This window comes from Haliaeetus leucocephalus, unplaced genomic scaffold (genome assembly GCF_000737465.1).
Source record: "Haliaeetus leucocephalus isolate CR32 unplaced genomic scaffold, Haliaeetus_leucocephalus-4.0 Scaffold295, whole genome shotgun sequence".
Lineage (NCBI taxonomy): Eukaryota > Metazoa > Chordata > Aves > Accipitriformes > Accipitridae > Haliaeetus > Haliaeetus leucocephalus.
In genome coordinates this window covers 9451488-9468319 of record NW_010972731.1, presented here as the reverse complement: position 1 = coordinate 9468319, position 16832 = coordinate 9451488, and the positions used below count along the sequence as shown (strand labels likewise).

Sequence of the window (16832 nt, the reverse complement as noted above, 5' to 3'; positions counted from 1 at the left end):
CAAGCGTGGCACCGCAGGCAGGGCAATACCCAGCACCGCTGCCCAAAGCGTGAACAGACACCACGAAAAACCCCCGCACCTTTTACAGAGGCTTACAGCATTCGTCAGATCCTTCCAGTGGACGCACTGTAAGCCCTTAAAAAGTTACCCTGCTTGATTTTATAACCTGAACTCTGTACAGCAGCTCAGGACCGTCTCCGTGAGCAGCTCTGCCTGTACAACACAGAGCTCTTTAATCGGCGTGAACTGGCCCCCCCCCCTCCCCGGCAGCCGAATGCCTGCGGGCACAGCATCAGCGCCCACGAGCCCACCAGTACGCACACAGGAACAGCTCGGGCTGCCTCCCTGGAGATGAGGTACCCAAGAAAACGTAAAACTTTCTTTTGCCGCCGTCCCAGGAGAAAGGAGGTCTCTGGCCGGCCAGTCAGACACAACCACGCGTCATCCCGCAGAGCCCCCCCCCGGGCACAGCACCCACCCCTCCCGCCGCACTGCGCTGCAGAGGTGGGCAACCCGGGGATGCTCGGGCATCGGCCCACCACCGCCGACCCTCCGTCAGCACCGGGACGAGGGCGGGGGGGCACAGGGGCAGCTCTAGCAGAAGCCACGTGTCAGTCAAACCCCAGCGTGTGACACGGGGAGGAATCGCCCCCGAGTGCTCCAGTTTCTGTGTTCCCTTCTAGAAACAGATATTCCCGTTCAGGCAAATGAAAGCTTTAGTCATTCATAAAAAAATACAAGCTTAATGCAAAATGAGACAATTTCCACTTCACACAAAGGATGTTGAATTCCCACTGGAACCGAGAGTTAAAAAAGCCAGAGCTAGAACAGCAAAGCGTGCACCGAGCAGCGCTGCGGCAGCACGAGTGTGCTGGCACAGGGACGGCTGCAGCTTTCCAAACCGCTCCCTCAGCATCCCAGCCCCACGAGCCGGCACCCTCCGCTCGGAGGGGGCTCGATCCCTTGCGGGGGCATCTCAGGCTTCACCTTCTGCTCCCACCCCAGCAAGGGGCTGTTTTGGAGAGACCCAACACCCAGAGGCCAAAGGGTGCGAGGGTGATGGGAGCAGCCAGGCGTGGGGAGGCAGAGCCGCTTCTCTGGCTGCCGGGGCGTGGGGGGGATCGTTTCACCTTGACCGGTGCTTTAGAAAGTACCAGAAACTGGAAATTCTGGATATCATTTTCGAACAAAGCTGAAGTTGTTTCACAAAGAGACTATTTTTGTACCACAGAGACAGGGATGACGAGATCACTGCGTATGCAGATGCCGAGAGGCTTAAAACAAGAATGGTTAAAAAGAAGTTCGCCAAGAAAAGAAAAGGCACCCCTCCTCCATCCTACCAGCGCAGAGCCGTCCCTGAAGAACAGGGCAGAAAAAGCTTTCTTTGGAGCAGAACTGAGAAATGCCATTAGGACTGTTTTACTGCACTGAGAGGCTCTCACTTCTCTCATCAGCGCTGCCACAGATCTGTCACCCTCCGAGCAGAGGGATATGTGCGTGTCCTGAGGATGTGAGCCCAAATGAGGGAGTCAAAGCGTGAGCCGGGGAGGAGAGGAGCCGCTCTTGACTTTGACCCGGTATCCTGCAAGCACCGACCCATCAGCGGCAGCTGGCTTCTGCTTCTCCACTTGACAGCAGGCTTCTGGTCTGAAACGAGCCAGGGCAATAGCGCAGCCCTGACTTACTGCATCCCTGACTTGCGCAGCGAACCTTGCAGCCCCTGGCATCCCCCAGAACCGCCCTGGCCCCGGCGGTCCCACCGCGGGCACCGGGGGCTGTGCGCAGCCTGCGGCTCTGCGGGTCAGGGCCGACAGCAGCCCGCGCTCTCCTGGGAACACAAGAAATTTGATTTGTGAGTAATCAGCTCACGGCCTTCAAGGCACTCTGAGCGCAGCCCAGCTGGACCCGTATTCAGGCTCAGCAATCACCTGTGCCTTTCTTCAGGGTCATACCCACCACCGAGCTCGCTGAACGACCGCATCGACGTAATGTATGCTTTCCCGCTGAACCCTGATGGAGATGGTGATGCAGGAGCCACTGCTTACCAATTACGTGCAGGCAGGCAGCTGGTGGCATTGATCAGATTGACAATTTATGCGCCGCTCATGGCAGCCGGGAACCCGTTTGCTCTTTTGCGGCCGTCTGTCGGGACGGCGCTGGGCAGAGGCTGGTCAGGAGCAGCAAGCCAAGGGGCGAGAGCAGAGCGGGGCGAGGGGAGCAGCAGGGCAGCACTGGCAACGCTGACGGGCAAGCCAGGGCGTTTTGCTTCAGCTATTTCTCATGCAAAGTCCGTGTCCTGGCAAGGGCAGCAGCCCTCTGTCGTACCCAGAATTGCAAACGCTGTGCTGGATACCGCCCGGGCTTTTATTTACTTCTGCGCTAAATTCAGCTTTACCCAGCTCAGACGGAGTGAGTGCAGGCATCGCCTCTCCCTGGGGCAGGGAGGAGGTGGGAGGCAGAGGGAGGACCAGACCCTTCCTCTGGCCCAGCAGTCTGAGCCAGAAAACATCTTTAAAACATGTCCAGCTGACTTGGGCTCATCTCTAAAATAAGTCATATACGCAAGGCACTGAAGTTTCTTCTGTTTCCTTGCGCAAATAAAACCCGCCAGGCCCCAGCTCCCGTCCCTCTCCCGGCGCACTGCACCGCTTGTCCTTCAGCAGAGTCCGGCCGCCCCGCTCTCCCCGGGGAAGCTGGCAGCCCAGACCTACACCCATGGCTGATGCTATTTTAATCCTTTGTACTAACCACATTCACTGGACTCCACGGAACAGCCACAGAGGTTTGCTCCAAGATTACGCGCCCCGGCTTTCCCCACCTCATTGCAGAGAAAGCTTTAAATTATCTTTTCTGAAGAATTAACACAGTTCACATGAAGAGACTGTTTTAAAGTGAATTTCATAGTAATTTAAGCAGTATAATAGCAGAGCAAATACAACACAGCAACAGCTTACTGTCTGCACCTAATGAAACCCAGGCAGTGGACATAAAACCAAAAACCTCACACTTTGTTCCCACATTTTTGTTCCCACATTTCCCCTGGGGAAAATCCCCCCCGGTATGCAGGGAACAGCTCACAGCAGACACAGAAGTGGCCTGACAGCAACTCTAAAGGTGACAGCGGAGAGAAAAGCCTGTCGTTCTTTCCAGGGATGTAAGAGGCTGGGTCGGGCACGTGAACAAGACAGCTCTGGGCGGCATCCTCTTCTTGAGCAAGTTCTTCTTACTGAAGCCAGGAGGTGGTGGAGGAAGATGAACTGAAGGCATCGGTGACCACCAGAGACAGGGACCCCATGCTTTCGGCGAGGACAGGCTTTCAGCAGCACTCACCTGCCCTGTCCTGTTCGGGACCTGCAGCCGGGAGCTGCTGCCCTGGGGATGCACCTCCTGCATCTCCCCACCTGCTTGCAGAGGGCTGGAAAAACGCCTTTGGTGAGAAATAGCTCCAAGTCCCAGCAAAAACCAAGCAAGGAAGTTAAGGACCAACTGAACAAGAGTGACGGGTCTTTGTTTCAATGAAAAGAGCCATGACAAACCATAGGGACTCCACTGAAAGAAGGTTACACACAAGAGGGAAACACAGGTCCTGTTCAAGGCAAGACAGCAAAGGTTTGGGCTATCTTCTCTATCGATATCGTAACTCCATGGAAGCCTGCTTTGGCATGCCACGTTTTGAAGATGCTCGACACTGCCATGCCAGTAAGTGATACCAAAACTGCTTTTCTATCATTTACAGTATTACAGCCACAGAAAACCTTGCACAGCACAGGGCCTGACGGCACGGCAGTGCAGGCAGCGGGATGCAGGCAGCTCCTCCGCCCGGACCCAGCCTGTGGAAGGGCAAGCGGTCCCCCAGCATGGCCAGCAACACACCAGCAGCTAACGTGTCTGCGGGCACGAGCATCACGGCTTGGGCTGCTTCCATGTCAAACACGCGGCCGCAGATAAAACCTGCCCTTGACAGCTTTCCTTGACAGCTTCCAGCAAGTTAATACATTTTTATTGACAAAAGATCTCATCTGCTAGTCAGACAACTGCAGAGGGATATGGATGACAGTTGTTCTTCTCTTGCTGCTGCCAACACCGAATAAAATACACTCTCTTACCGAGCAGCAAAAAGAAGCCAAACTCAGCTTTTTTCCCTGAGCAGCATTAGCATCTCAACATCATTTAGAAATGTTTGTTATCTTTCATGTGCCTTGAGAGTCATTTTATTACAGTGTAAGCTCTCCGTGAGAGCAGGGCTCCCACAGCGCTTTCCCTGCAACTCGGCAGCCTCCAGGTTGCCCGGAAGAGCACAGAGACCCCCTGAAACACCTCCCGCCTGCAGGATGCTTCGTTGCTAGACCCCCCCACTGGTGCCACCCAGGTGGGCACAGCCTGCACCACCCACCTCACTGCCCTCCCGATAGTTACGCTCTGCACAAACCCAGCTCAGACCCAGCCACCGGCTCTCCAGAGCCACGGGCAGGGCACGGACCCAACCGCTCTCTCCCATCCCCTCCTTTACCAGAGAGCCTGCAATCTCAACAGGCGTAACAAGACACGCACCCCTTCGAGAAAACGAGAGAAGAGCTTTTCAATTACAGGGCTGAAGACACGTGCAGGCTGGCAGGAGAAAGAGCTGGGCTCCGGCGGAGCCAGGGAAACACCAGAAGGTGCTGGGAGGGAGCAAGGCAGATACATCTTCATCCCACGGGAACTGTCACCGGCTGCCTGCGCTGGCAGCGACGGCAGGAGCAGCAAGCATGTGCCCTCGCGCAAGGGGCAGATGGCACACCACGAGAGCTGGAGAAGTTAATTAGCAAGACAAAAGAAAGCAGCAAGTAGCAGCAAGGCTGTGAAGATCTGCTCATGCACCAAACCGGGGGCATCCCGGAGGTACGTGAGATGCGAGGAAGGGTCGGGGTCCTGCTCTCTAAGGCAGGACCTGGGCAAGAGGGTGCTTGGTGTCTTCGGGAAGGTCCTGGCTCGACGGACACATCTGGAGGAAGGGAAGGCGGCTGCTCAACCCACCTCCACCCTCGACAGGCAGAGCCTGGTGATAACCCCATGATGCTATCCTGTGCCAAGGGACTACGCAGCAGCAGGCGTCCCTTCCCACTGGAGATAATCCCAGAAAGGAGAAACTTGAAGGAGCTGCCAATTTTCAGGTAGTACAAATGGCATCTTCATTTGTTCTGCTGCTGACATCTCATTACTAATTGTTGCCAGCCCACGTCTGACCAAATGCTCTAGAGAAGAAATCAAACTTGGGAAAGAGGAGCAACCCTCTTTGCACCCTGCTACAAGTGTCGGCTTGGGATCTGGTGATGCTCTGCATGAAGGGATAACGACCACGTACTGATGCTGCGGAGACAGCTTCTGACTCTAACACCTGTATGACCCCCACTCCATGAAGCATCCCTCTCATTCTAAGAGAGAGTGGCAGCAATACTTTCTTCAGTACAAACACACAACTCTGGAGCTTTTTGAAAAAGGAGGAGCCCAAGACAAAGACGAAATGATTCTGCCTCCAGGAAACAGAGCGTGGAAAGACCAAAGGCGCCGTGGTGATAGCATTACAGAAATCCTCTCCTAATGCTGCGAATGGTGGAAAAATTAAACGCAAAATTGAAATGAAGCTACGTGGGCCTGTTACCTTCCTAGAGGAACTCTGATATTTATTAATGCATCCTGATTAGATGACCTTTAACAGGATAATGCAAAGAAGGTCATTTTAATGATTATTTTGTCTACAATTTAAATAATCATGCATTCTACTAATAGCTCTGACTATAATTAGGTTTGCCAACTGGATTACATTACACATGCCTGACTTCAGCTCCTGAAGACTTTGCCATATTTCAGAAAACTTCAGCTTGAATGGTCATGCCAGCTCTGCCTCCTGCAAACAGGAGAGCACAGGAGCGTCAGAGCTTGTAATGAAAACCAGCAGAGTTTAACACTGGAATTGGTGGGTTTGGGCTGACCATCCTCTCCAGAGCAGCTCACCAGTTTTCACTTCAGGGATGCTGGGGAGAGACCACAACCTGACAGCACATTAATGGGAAAGCTGTGATGAAGCTCAGACCTTTTGGAGGATCGCAAGCCCACGCAGCCATGGGAGCCCAGCCCAGCGGTGCGGTGCAGGCAGAGCGTGCAGCCCTCAGCACCAGCACTTCAAACCTCAGTGCAGCGCACATTCAGACCAAGTTAGAGAAGTAAATGGTAAAAACGCCATTGCCCTCAGCTAGCCAGTAGCGTGTAACAGACAGATTGTCCTCAGCAGTGCCGCTGCCCAAAACACAGACCCGGTATCACATCTTCAGCCATCAAAAAAAAAAAAAAAAAATCCTGCCATGACTTAAGAGCAATCTAGCATGAAAGCAGCCCTGGTGTCTTCAGTATCAGCATTTATAGCCACAGCTTCATTCTCTATTGCAAGAAGCAATTAATTTTTTTTTTTTTTTTTTTTTTACTTAGAGGCCCTATCATTGCTGTATAATTAGTCCTCCTCTCCTAGATGGAAGACTCCTATTTGGTAGGCTTTGCAAGGTTAAACACACACAGTCTCTCTCCTCAAGGAGGTTCAAACACAACCAGATCAAACAGAAAACTGCTCCAAAGTAGGACTAGTCAATGGTAACAGAAAGAGACTTTGACATTTCACTGCTCTCCAGTTATTTTGTTATGCTCCAAAAAGTGTAAAATGTCAGCCTCCCCCCAGGGTTATCTGCTTGATACATGTACAAGCAACTATCCCATAACGCACTTAAGCACATACTTAACTTCAAACAGAAGAGTTTTATTTAAGTAATTAGTGTTATTCAGGTGTTTAAAATTAAGCATCCATATATACCATAAGCACTTTACAGGATGCAAAATGCTTTCCTCCTTGATTCTCAGTAACTATGAAGTACTACAAAATACAGAGATCAAGGAGCAAACTTAGAATTTTTTTTTCTTTTATGATGTTTTTTTTTTTCCCTGGGCTCCATGACTAGCATACTAGAATAGAGCAGCTCTGGGGATGAAAAGCAGCAGCCAGCTGGCATTAAAATCTCCAGCCCAGGCTGGGATCTGGCTGGCGCTGCAGCATCCCTCCTTTGCAGCCCCAGCCAGAGCAGCCTCTTCCAGCCGCCGTTCTGCGCTGCCCCTGCAGATGCCGAGCACGGGGATGCCATCTCACTGAACAAATCTCTTCCCTCTCCAGCCCAGCAACGTCACGTGGCCCACTGTAATGACGAACACGCTGCAAGGTTTAAACAAATGCAATAAATTAAACTCATTCTTTCTGCAAGATTTCACTGCATATTAATATTTGTGAAAGGAAAGACAGTTACCAGATTGCTGCACCGGCTGAAAAAATGCATAGCTATAATCGTTACAACCTAGATGCTACCAGCTTTTGACATAATTATAGGTCGCTCTGGATTCATGCCGTGCTTATTAGCAACAACAGAGCAGAGGAAAACTCGAGCTTTGCCATCAGTTCAAAATGAAGCCCCTGTCCTCGGCTCATTCCCGAAGTAGACAGGACATTGCTGTCTGCTGAAGTAGCTTTCCATCTCCTGATTCAAAGCTCCTTAAGGATTATATTACTATAAGAAGCTTGATTGCCAATGCAGAAGGAACAAAGTTTGCCCTGCATGCACCCCCCAATCACACCCCAGCTGACAGTCGCACAGGGCTACAAACCAGAGGGTCTCCCAGAGGGCTCTGCTAAATGGCAAAAAAATCCAGCTACAAAAGGGCCATTTTTGCTCCCTGCTTTAAGTCCCAAGCATCTGCATTCCTCTCTTCATTTTCAGAAATAACGTATTAAAAAATTAATTAATGCCAACTGGGCAGCTTTTACCCGTCTGCTCCATGAGCCACAGTGGCAACTCACCCAGCAGTAACCGCAAGCAATAGAGAATTTGAGCAAGGGCCTTTACACATGCCCTGGTACCGAGTGGCGTCTCTTAAAATGTGAAAACTTAGATTTAATTTAGACCTTTCCCTTCTCAGGCAGAGGCTGCCCACAGTAACCTACAGCTGGCCGCAGGGTGGGAAGAGACACGCATGGGAGAGACCTGCGGGTCGGGGACCAAGGGACCGTGCCCGGGGAGCGGGACCAGGCTGTCCGAGGGTCCTCACTGCTCCTTGCTCACCCCAGCTTGGACAGGGCTGGTGGGGAGAAAAAGAAAAGCACTGCATCCACCTTTGGCCAAAACCCCGTGCAGAAAGAGAGGAAGCATCTCCCTGGTACCTGCTGCCTTTCCTGCCGGCTGCGAGCTGCTATCCAGATGACGAGCAAGGATGAGAAAGCAGCGCCCGGGCGGGCAGGCTGCCCAACGCCCGAGCAAAGCTCCGGAGGTGGCATCTGGATCACAGCCATCCCCTGCTTTCCCACTGCCAAACCTCATTTTCCTTGAGCAAGGTTAAGCGGTTTCAGCGTTTCCATCTCCCTCTGCCGCGGTCGCCTTCACTGGCACTTTTCTGCTACTTCTGCACCGCACCGGGGAGGGTTCCCAGCTCTGCCACCCGAGAGGCACCCGCAGCGCCCAGAGCACCCACCCAGCCGCTCCCGGGGCTGCTGCAGCAGCGAGGGGCCACTCGCAGCTGTGGGGCTGGGGGGGCACTCGCCCGCTACCGTCATCCCCCCCGGGTGCCTGCACCCACCCAGCGCGCCCACCAGCCCAGCCAGGGGCTGGGAGCCTGGGAGCTCTGGCCAGACAGCAGCTCCTCCAGTTACGTTGCACCTAAAGCAGCCTTGTAAGTAAGATTTCATCTCTGCATGCACAAATATCTAAATGCGTACCTAAACGTATATATATTTTGGATACATGACATACACCTCTTGTAGCCTGGATTAGGTCTGCAGGGTGCTAGACCCACAAGTGGATCTTGCTGCCAGTTTCTTTCCACGTTTTAGATGACAGAGAATAGAGGAGAGAAGGCACGAGTGTCAGAGCTAAATCCACATGGCCAGAAGGAATCTCACTGCGTGACATTACTTAGCGGCAAAGGTCATTGCAAAATGACTGCACGATGGAGGGAGCCCGACGCACGCCTTGCTGCCTGGCGGGCACAGGGCAGGCAGCGCGGGTGGCAGGGGCTCTGCCACGTTACCCGCAGCCTGAGCATTAGCTCTGTGCAGAGCGACCCGGACACGTGCGTGCGAGCTTGCTAGCTTGCCTGGATGGCCGAACTCAACTCTCGGGGAAGGGATCGCCTTCTACCAACCTTACCTCATTTCTCCATGCCTTCTCCAGTTCTCACCCTGTTTCAGCAGGCACCCACTGCAAAGGAGCAGCAGCAGAGGCAGTGAGCGAAACTGCCCAGAAAAAGCAGCGGCATGAAGGCAAGCGGTGCAAAGCCATCGCTTCCCTCTCATGCAACTCCATCCCCTTGAGTGACACTCTCTGGACAAACGCGATGGGACAAATGCTGCATGGGCATAGCATGTGTGCTCACATGCAGACCTTACCCTGCACAGACCCTGAGCGTGCCCCTTTGGCACAGGCTCAAAGCATCCAGAGATGGAGACAGAGGGATGCTTTTATCCCTGTCAAGCCTCATCCCACGAGCACAGCGATGGAGCCCTGTCCTTGACCACCTGTGCCTCGCTCCCTGCCAGCAACACACTGAGCGGGCAGCTCCTGCCCACGCCTCCGCTGGAAGACCGTGCTTGCTCCACGGACACCAAAGACCCCAGGGGCTGGTGTCCTGCAGCCTGACACCAGTGCCACCCTGCCACCCTCCTCTCCGGGTTCTCTACCACATGGAGAAAGGGCACGGAGGCTGTGCAGGACGGAGCTGCAAACACCCGGCTGCCACGGTTCAGGCGGAGGGTACGGCTGTCACCCGAGCCCAGGAACAAACCCCACCAACTGCTTTGGGGTCAGCGTGTTCAAACAGGACCCCAGAAGCCTCTCCTGACCTTCAGTGTTACGGACGAAGAGTCTGCAGGACCAGAGTACTTGTGGATGCATTAGTCTCTCTTGGGTTGGCATCTCTACGGCATCTCCTCTTCCCCTCCACTAACTAATTTTTAAGGTTCAATAGCCACCAATACACCACAATTAGCAGTAGCCCCTATGGAGAAGAAAGCCTTCGGCAAGGAAAGCGATAGTCACATGCAAAGTGCCCAGGGAGGGGGATTCAAAAAACCATGTAATATCTTGACTAATTGTCTGGTGGGAAGTGGAAACAAAACTAGGCTTATCAAACTGTGCACAAGCCCAAGTCTGAAAGCGTCCATTTTGGGGGCTGCTCCTGCAGCACCCCCGGCAGCCACATTGGCAGCACACGGGAGCAGGACCCGGGCTGCTGCGGCACTGACCTGGGCAAGCTGGAAGACACCTAGAAGGGCAGCTCAGCCTGTGGGAAACAGCCAAAAGCTTCATCATCAGCTCGTTAAAACTAACGCTCTGCCAGGCATCCTCTCCGGAGGTGGAGGAGCGCTGTCAGGTAGGCGTCAGCATGCTGGAGGCACCGCGCTGTGGAGTCAGGGCTGGGCGGCTGCAAGCACAGATACCCCAAGACATCCAGCATCAGGGGGTCAGCGTCGAAACGGGGTTTTGCACAGGCAGGTCCCTCGATCAGCCACAAGCTGGGCACTGGGATAAAGTCACCGCTTTGCTAGAGCCAGCGTGGCGACCAGCTTCAAGGGTAGCTCTGGGAACGTGGGGGCTGTCAGGTACCATCCCACCCCGTCCCCCTGCCCGGGGTCTCCGGCAGCTCTGCGGTGCAGCTGCCCAGCCATTCTTTGGGACCGAAGCCCAGCCAGATTTCTCAGATCCAAACCAGAAATGCTCCAAAACCAGCATGCTCATACAGGAGGAGAAACCAGACAAAAGGGGAAGCCAGCAAGGCTGCCCTCTGCTTTGGCTGGAACAGAAATGCAGTTCTGGCCAAGGATCCCAGACCCCCAGGACCCGCGCTCAGCCCTTCTCCTCCACATCCCCCCCAGCCTCTCCCCGCAGCATCTGCCCAAGGGGCACAGGCAGCCCCCGCTCACGACTCCCTGCCCAGTGCTGTACCCAAAAGGGGCCGACCCCCCAGCTCTGCCCCTTCCCTTCGAGCCTCACCCCCTCCCCAAAAGCTCCCATTTATCAGAATCACGGCACGCAGCCCCGTTTCGGGCAGGGCGACTGACAACGTGTGTTTAGCCTCCACCTTCAGCTGCCTGTTACACTGCCTGCTCCCACCAGTTCTATTTTTATGGGTGAGAGTTGTGGTGCACTGTCGTTTCCCCAATTTGATCTCTTTTTTTCCTAGCAGTTCCCCAAATTAGCCAGTTTCCACGGTAAAACACAAAAACTGCCAGACAGACCTGAAAGGCGCTGGCAGAACCGCACAGAGGAGCCTAAGCCAGCTCTGCTCCACTGCTCCAGCTCTCCCACTCGCCCCCGAAAGCCTGGGGATTCACCAGGAAATTAAGTCCTTGTGAAAATAAGGATGGGGACTTAGTTAGCGGGCATTTGGGTGGTTTTCTGGTTTTCAAAGAACGGCAATATTGTTTTCCAAAAGTCATACTTAGACTAGTATTTCCCAGTAATTTTGTTGTCCTTGATGATGCTGCCCAGTCAGTTCTGTGTTTTCTGAGAGAGCCGGAGCAAACACAGCAACACTGACCATGCAAATCACAAGCAAGCATCAAATGTGCCTGCGGGTTTTTTTTTGCTTGAGAAGACCAAACATATGTATTTGTTAAATTAAACCTGCAAGATGATACAAAACCGACTTGAAAAAAATGTGCCTGTTTTTAGCAAAAAGGCCCCCGCGGCGAGGAGCAGGGATGATGCAGGCGAGCGGCCGAGAGCCCCGACACCAGGTAGGGCCGAACAACCGCAGGGCAATGCAGGACTGACATGGAAATAACAACGCGGGGCAGTGATGCCTTTGGAAAAAATGATGAGCTGAGGAGGAACAAGGATAGGCACATTCCCCAAGGCTGACTCTAGTCCAGCAATGCAGTAGGCATCTGTTAAACAACAGCTAATTCTTTCAGGTATTTCACTTGTGACAAAAGGAACTGATTGAGACCTTGAACCAAACCCTGCCAGAAGAAAAAGTCTTCTTCAGGTCAGGGCACGTTGGCCAAAGTTTTAAAGCAGCTTTTTAGCTTTTAGTGCTTCATGCATGTTAATTAACCCCAAAACTAAAACCTCAGTTCAGGTGACAGAACCTGGAAACATCATTTTACCGATGGGGAAACTGAGGCTGCGACTCAAGGGACAAAAGGGAGACAGGGCAAGGCTGCAGACTCAGCCCCAAATAGAAATATCTCTGCATTCCCATAAGCTCTCCCTGCTCTGCTGAGAGCAAGTTATTGGATGATTTGAAAGTGTTTTAAGTGTCTCAAAAAATATATGAGAGCCCACGCAACTACAAGTAACAAGGCATTAGAGATGCCCATGAAGTAACGGCACAGAAGTGTCATTAGCCAAGAAAGCTGGAGGAATATCTTCTCCAAATTGCTGTGAGACACAGTCATCCACCAAACCCCAGGTGCCTTCACTCGGGGCGTTGGACCAGGTACTTACATCCGAGGCAGGGCCTTTATCAGCACCAGGGCAGGAGAAGGTAACGAACTCATGGCACCGCTTGTGCACGACGAAGCAGCAAACTGCAAAGAGAAGACAGTGACAGCGTCAGGGGTATGTTAAGGGGTTGGCATCATGTGAACCCAGCACTTAAAAAGATAAAAAACTATTGCATCTGATTTATGAGAAGAGACATCCAGGACTCTAAGCAGGTTTCTTTAAGTAAACCTGTGGTAGATTTTTAAACCTTACTGAATATCATCAACTGGACCAGGCATTTCAGTAAAGCTAAGCAGAAGCAAAATGTTCAGCAAACGTCAAAGGAGGGCTGAGAACCCTTATGTTCGCTTTGAGCTCATTGTCACTCACGGCACACGCTCTGAGGTCACCGTCGTGTATAAAAAGAGGGAGAATCTGGCATTCACGGGTATCTGAGCTGAAAAGTGCATGTGTCCAAAAATGGAAGATTGTACCGATGGGAACAGGTGGGCAGTTTTCCTCCCACAGCTCTGCTTTTCTTCACCAACTCCACAGCCTCCATTTGCCAGACCAGAAGACACGTACATCTTCCTCTCCTCACGCACGCATGTCGATGACAAAGTCACCCTTCTGGGAACAGCGCAGGAAAATTAATCCCAACGTGCCACTACCCAGACTTTCAAGCATAAGTATCCAGAGCTAAATCCACATCCCTTAAACCACCAAACCCGTACAGCACATGCTAATCTGAAGCTGCCAGCAGTATTTTTGCAGTCTGTGCAGTGAAAGCGCTGTACTTAAAGGCTAATTTTTCCCCTAAATGCCAAATAAGCACCTTACTTTCAGCGACAGACCTTAAAAAGGCCACTCGGCACTGCAGATAATTTCAACTGACAGCCTAGCTCCTTCTCAGAGGGTCTCAGCCTCCCTCACCCCGACGTCACCTCTTTCTGGGTGCCAGCACGCCCCCAGGTCCAACCGCGCTCTGCACCGTGCCCCATCACCGCACCCGCGCCGCATCCCGCGGGATGGGACCTCAGCTCCGAGGCAACGCCGCGCATGAAGGGAGCCCGCGCAGGAGCAGAGCGAACCCGACAACTGCTTATTTTTGGGAACAAAGCAAAGCTGTGCAAAGGCTGCTCTTGTCTGGGGGAAATCCAGGTACCAAACTCAGCTCTGCCTCAGGGGCCTCTTATTTGCCACATCCTTTTCCCAAGAGCCATAGTAACACTAAACGAAAGAGCAAGTGGAAGATGAGATGCACATTCTACCGGGGTTCAGAGAAACCGAGCACATAAAACAAATTCGAGCAGTGCAAAAATGAAGCAGGTTTCAATGGCATCGCTATTGGACTTTCCCTAAGGAACAAGGAAAAGGCAAGTGACGTTTGCCGTTAAACTCACAATCCCCTTATTGTGCCCTGCTACATCCAGTTTTAAATTAATTTTCCTTTTCACATTTTTCATTGTGAAAGAAACAAACCCAGAAGGTTTTAGAGGCACAACAGCTGCCAAGAGCTCTCTCCTTATAGGACCTCTCACTTACTTTTCTGAGTCTAACAAATAAACATTTTCTTGAAAACACTGTTCACCATTTCTGTCATTTGCATACAGAAACAGAAGCATCTGGGAAGCAGGAAGGAAGAAATTAGAACTCTATTAGCAAAGATTTGTCCTGAAGTGTGCGTATAAACTCAATAAGGCTCCGCGACACGCTGGAGCGCAGGCGCTGCCGGGAGGTTGCCTGCTGATGCCAGCATTCAGGCTGCGGTGAGAGGTTCCCAGCGGAGCTGGAATGATTTTGGTTCGACAAAAGAAACAAGATTGCTACTAGGCTGAACTTCCTAATGCCACTCCTCCATGCCATATATATAAAAGGGCTGCTGGAGGCAAACCTGACTCTGAAGAGTACATAAAGAAAAGCAGGTCTTGTTGTGCTTCCCCAGCTCCGAAGAAGCTTTTGCACTTTGGGGACAGTGATATTTGTTCCTGCTTGGGGAAAAACCTTCTCGCCTTTGGGGTGACAAAAGCCGGAAAAGGATAAAAAACAGGAGTTGTCCGTGCTGGTCTTCCCACCAGGGATGGCTCACCCACAAGTGGCTCCAGGTCGCAGGAGACCACCTGGTTCTGCTTTGCATGGCGCAGACCAGATGCTGGCAGCAGCTGCCCTCCCACCCCTTGCCCGGTGCCGAGCATCCCGCGGGTCTGCTGTGCCGGACCATTCCTCCGGCTGGGTGCATCCAGGGATGCCACCGCACGCGGGCCAGGCTCCGCTCCGCAGGGCTTCGGCGAGCCAAGCCGCCTCCAACCTCTCCCAAAAGGCGCGACGGCCACGCAAGAGCTGACCGCCTTCCTCTTCCACCACCGCAACCTGCCTGGCGTTACAACAGATTTCCTTGCCCCGCTCTTCCCATCTCCTAACCGCTCCCTCCGTCTCTCAACACTCCCACGTAACGCGGTGCGCTGCCTCTTTGCCGAGCTGATCCCCACGGCAGCTCCGTGGAAAGCCCTTCAGAACAGCGGGCAGCCCTGCCAGCAGCACCCGTCCGGCTGAGCACACCCCACCTAAGCGCAAATTTCCTCCAATTCAGGAGCAGGCAGAGGAAAGCAGCCTCCCCAAACGCTGCTACCAGCACAGGGAGCACTCGAGGTATGATGGGGACTAAAAAAAAAGTTTGTTTCTGTCCCTCGTAACAGCAGCCTCACCACCATGGCTATTGCTGCATGTGCTCGCTGCTTTACTTTCCGCGTGCACCTCCCCTGAACAGGGCAAGGGCAGGCTGTCAGTTCGGCTTTACTTTACGGAAAGTCAGAAATCTGACCTTTCTATTTTTGCTCTCTCAGAAAGCTGCAGTGCTTTGGTTTCAAAAGCAACGCTCCTGGATCCCCTCTGCTCCAGGCAGACAGGGCCAGGGCCCTGCTCTGCCAGCTCATTAGCAGGGATGCATCGCTCCCCAGAGTCTGCACTGCACAGCCAGGAGACACAGCACATCAGCAGAGCTGTGGGTTTCAAATGTGTTTTTTGGTTTCAAAAAAAAAAAAAAAAAAAAAAAAAATCTAAGTCTTAAGTTCTGCTGTGCATGAGAAGAATCTGCAGTGGCTTTCCATACTCTGCTCATTACACATTTAATTTGTCAGGCAGAAGTTAACTGCAAAAGAGAAACAAAGAGGGAATTCGAAGAAGCAAGGGAAAGGAGAACACAGGACTGATCCTCACAGATGTGCGAGAGGATGACTGGAACAAGCACAGCGCACGTGTGTGCACACACCAACCCTGGGCAAGCTGCTTCCCCTTGCCTCTCCAAAGACACTACGAAAGCAGAACATTTTACATTTTCACTTGCATATGCAGAAGAGGTGAAATGCCCACTTCCAGTAGCAAGAGAGACTAGAAAGCCAGTGTCTGAGAAGCTCAAAACCACCCCAGATTTTTACTGCAGCCTCTCCCCCATAATCTTGTAAGGTTTCACTGAAGAGTTTAATTATTAAAGATGGCATTAAATATACACACACGGGTAACACCTCTGCGCTTTGAGCAGGGACCTAAAGAATACGCTAGAAATGCAGTATTTTCTCGTCAACTGGCAAAATAATTGCTGTGTGTTCAAAACATTCATATTACAGTTCAATTAAGCAAATGATAGCCGAGTCACTGTAAGTCATCTTTGTGGCAACTGAATATTTAGCAAGAATAGCAGGTTCTCCAGCAATCAATGTTAACAGAGATTGTAAGGACAATCCGTTGGAAGATGGTGAAGCGTAACACTTCCTTATGCATCCAAAATAAATGAGGCTCCCTACCGACTGCAGCAGTGTGGGCTTTGCATCCAACGCTCCGAAGGAAGCTCTGCAAGCCTTGGAAAGATCCATTCAAACATTTCATGCGTGCTTAGGTGAATACTCAATCCACGCAAAAAAAGGGCCAATAGAATTAATCGGGTACAGGAGCTTACGCCAGTAATCCTGCCTTAACTCCTAAACATGCATCCTACCCAACAGATGCGAGAAGATTTGATAGCTCTTTCCTCCCGTGACTAATCCGGAGCGTTACGCTGGGAGGAGATTGCTCGCCTTCCACCCTGCCGAGCAGGAGCCCGGTGCTGGCTCTGCACAACCGCGGTACCAGGACAGGCACCCAGGCAGCTACGGCGGGTCTGCCGGGACGGGCGCTGCCGTGCCGCTCCTGGCTTCGTCGCACTTCAGCACTTTAAGCCTGGATCTTTGTCAGTTCAGAAACTACAGTACAAGCAGCAGCTTTCCCAGGATGCTAATTAGACAGTTAATTTGTAAATCTTATTATATGGATAATAAAGTTATCAAATCCTACTGGTGAGCTACA

General features: G+C 52.3%; 1 protein-coding gene across 1 annotated transcript in view; it reads right to left on the bottom strand.

Annotated features, from left to right (window-relative positions):
* Nucleotides 1-14689, bottom strand: part of PRKCB (protein kinase C, beta) — a 77082-nt gene extending 62393 nt beyond the window's left edge. The window contains exons 1-2 of the mRNA XM_010570624.1: nucleotides 14584-14689; nucleotides 12516-12598 (exon numbers count right to left, since the gene is read on the bottom strand). Coding sequence (XP_010568926.1) covers nucleotides 12516-12598; nucleotides 14584-14689 — 189 coding nt within the window. The remainder of the gene's footprint in view (nucleotides 1-12515; nucleotides 12599-14583) is intronic.
* Nucleotides 14690-16832: the final 2143 nt, after the last annotated feature.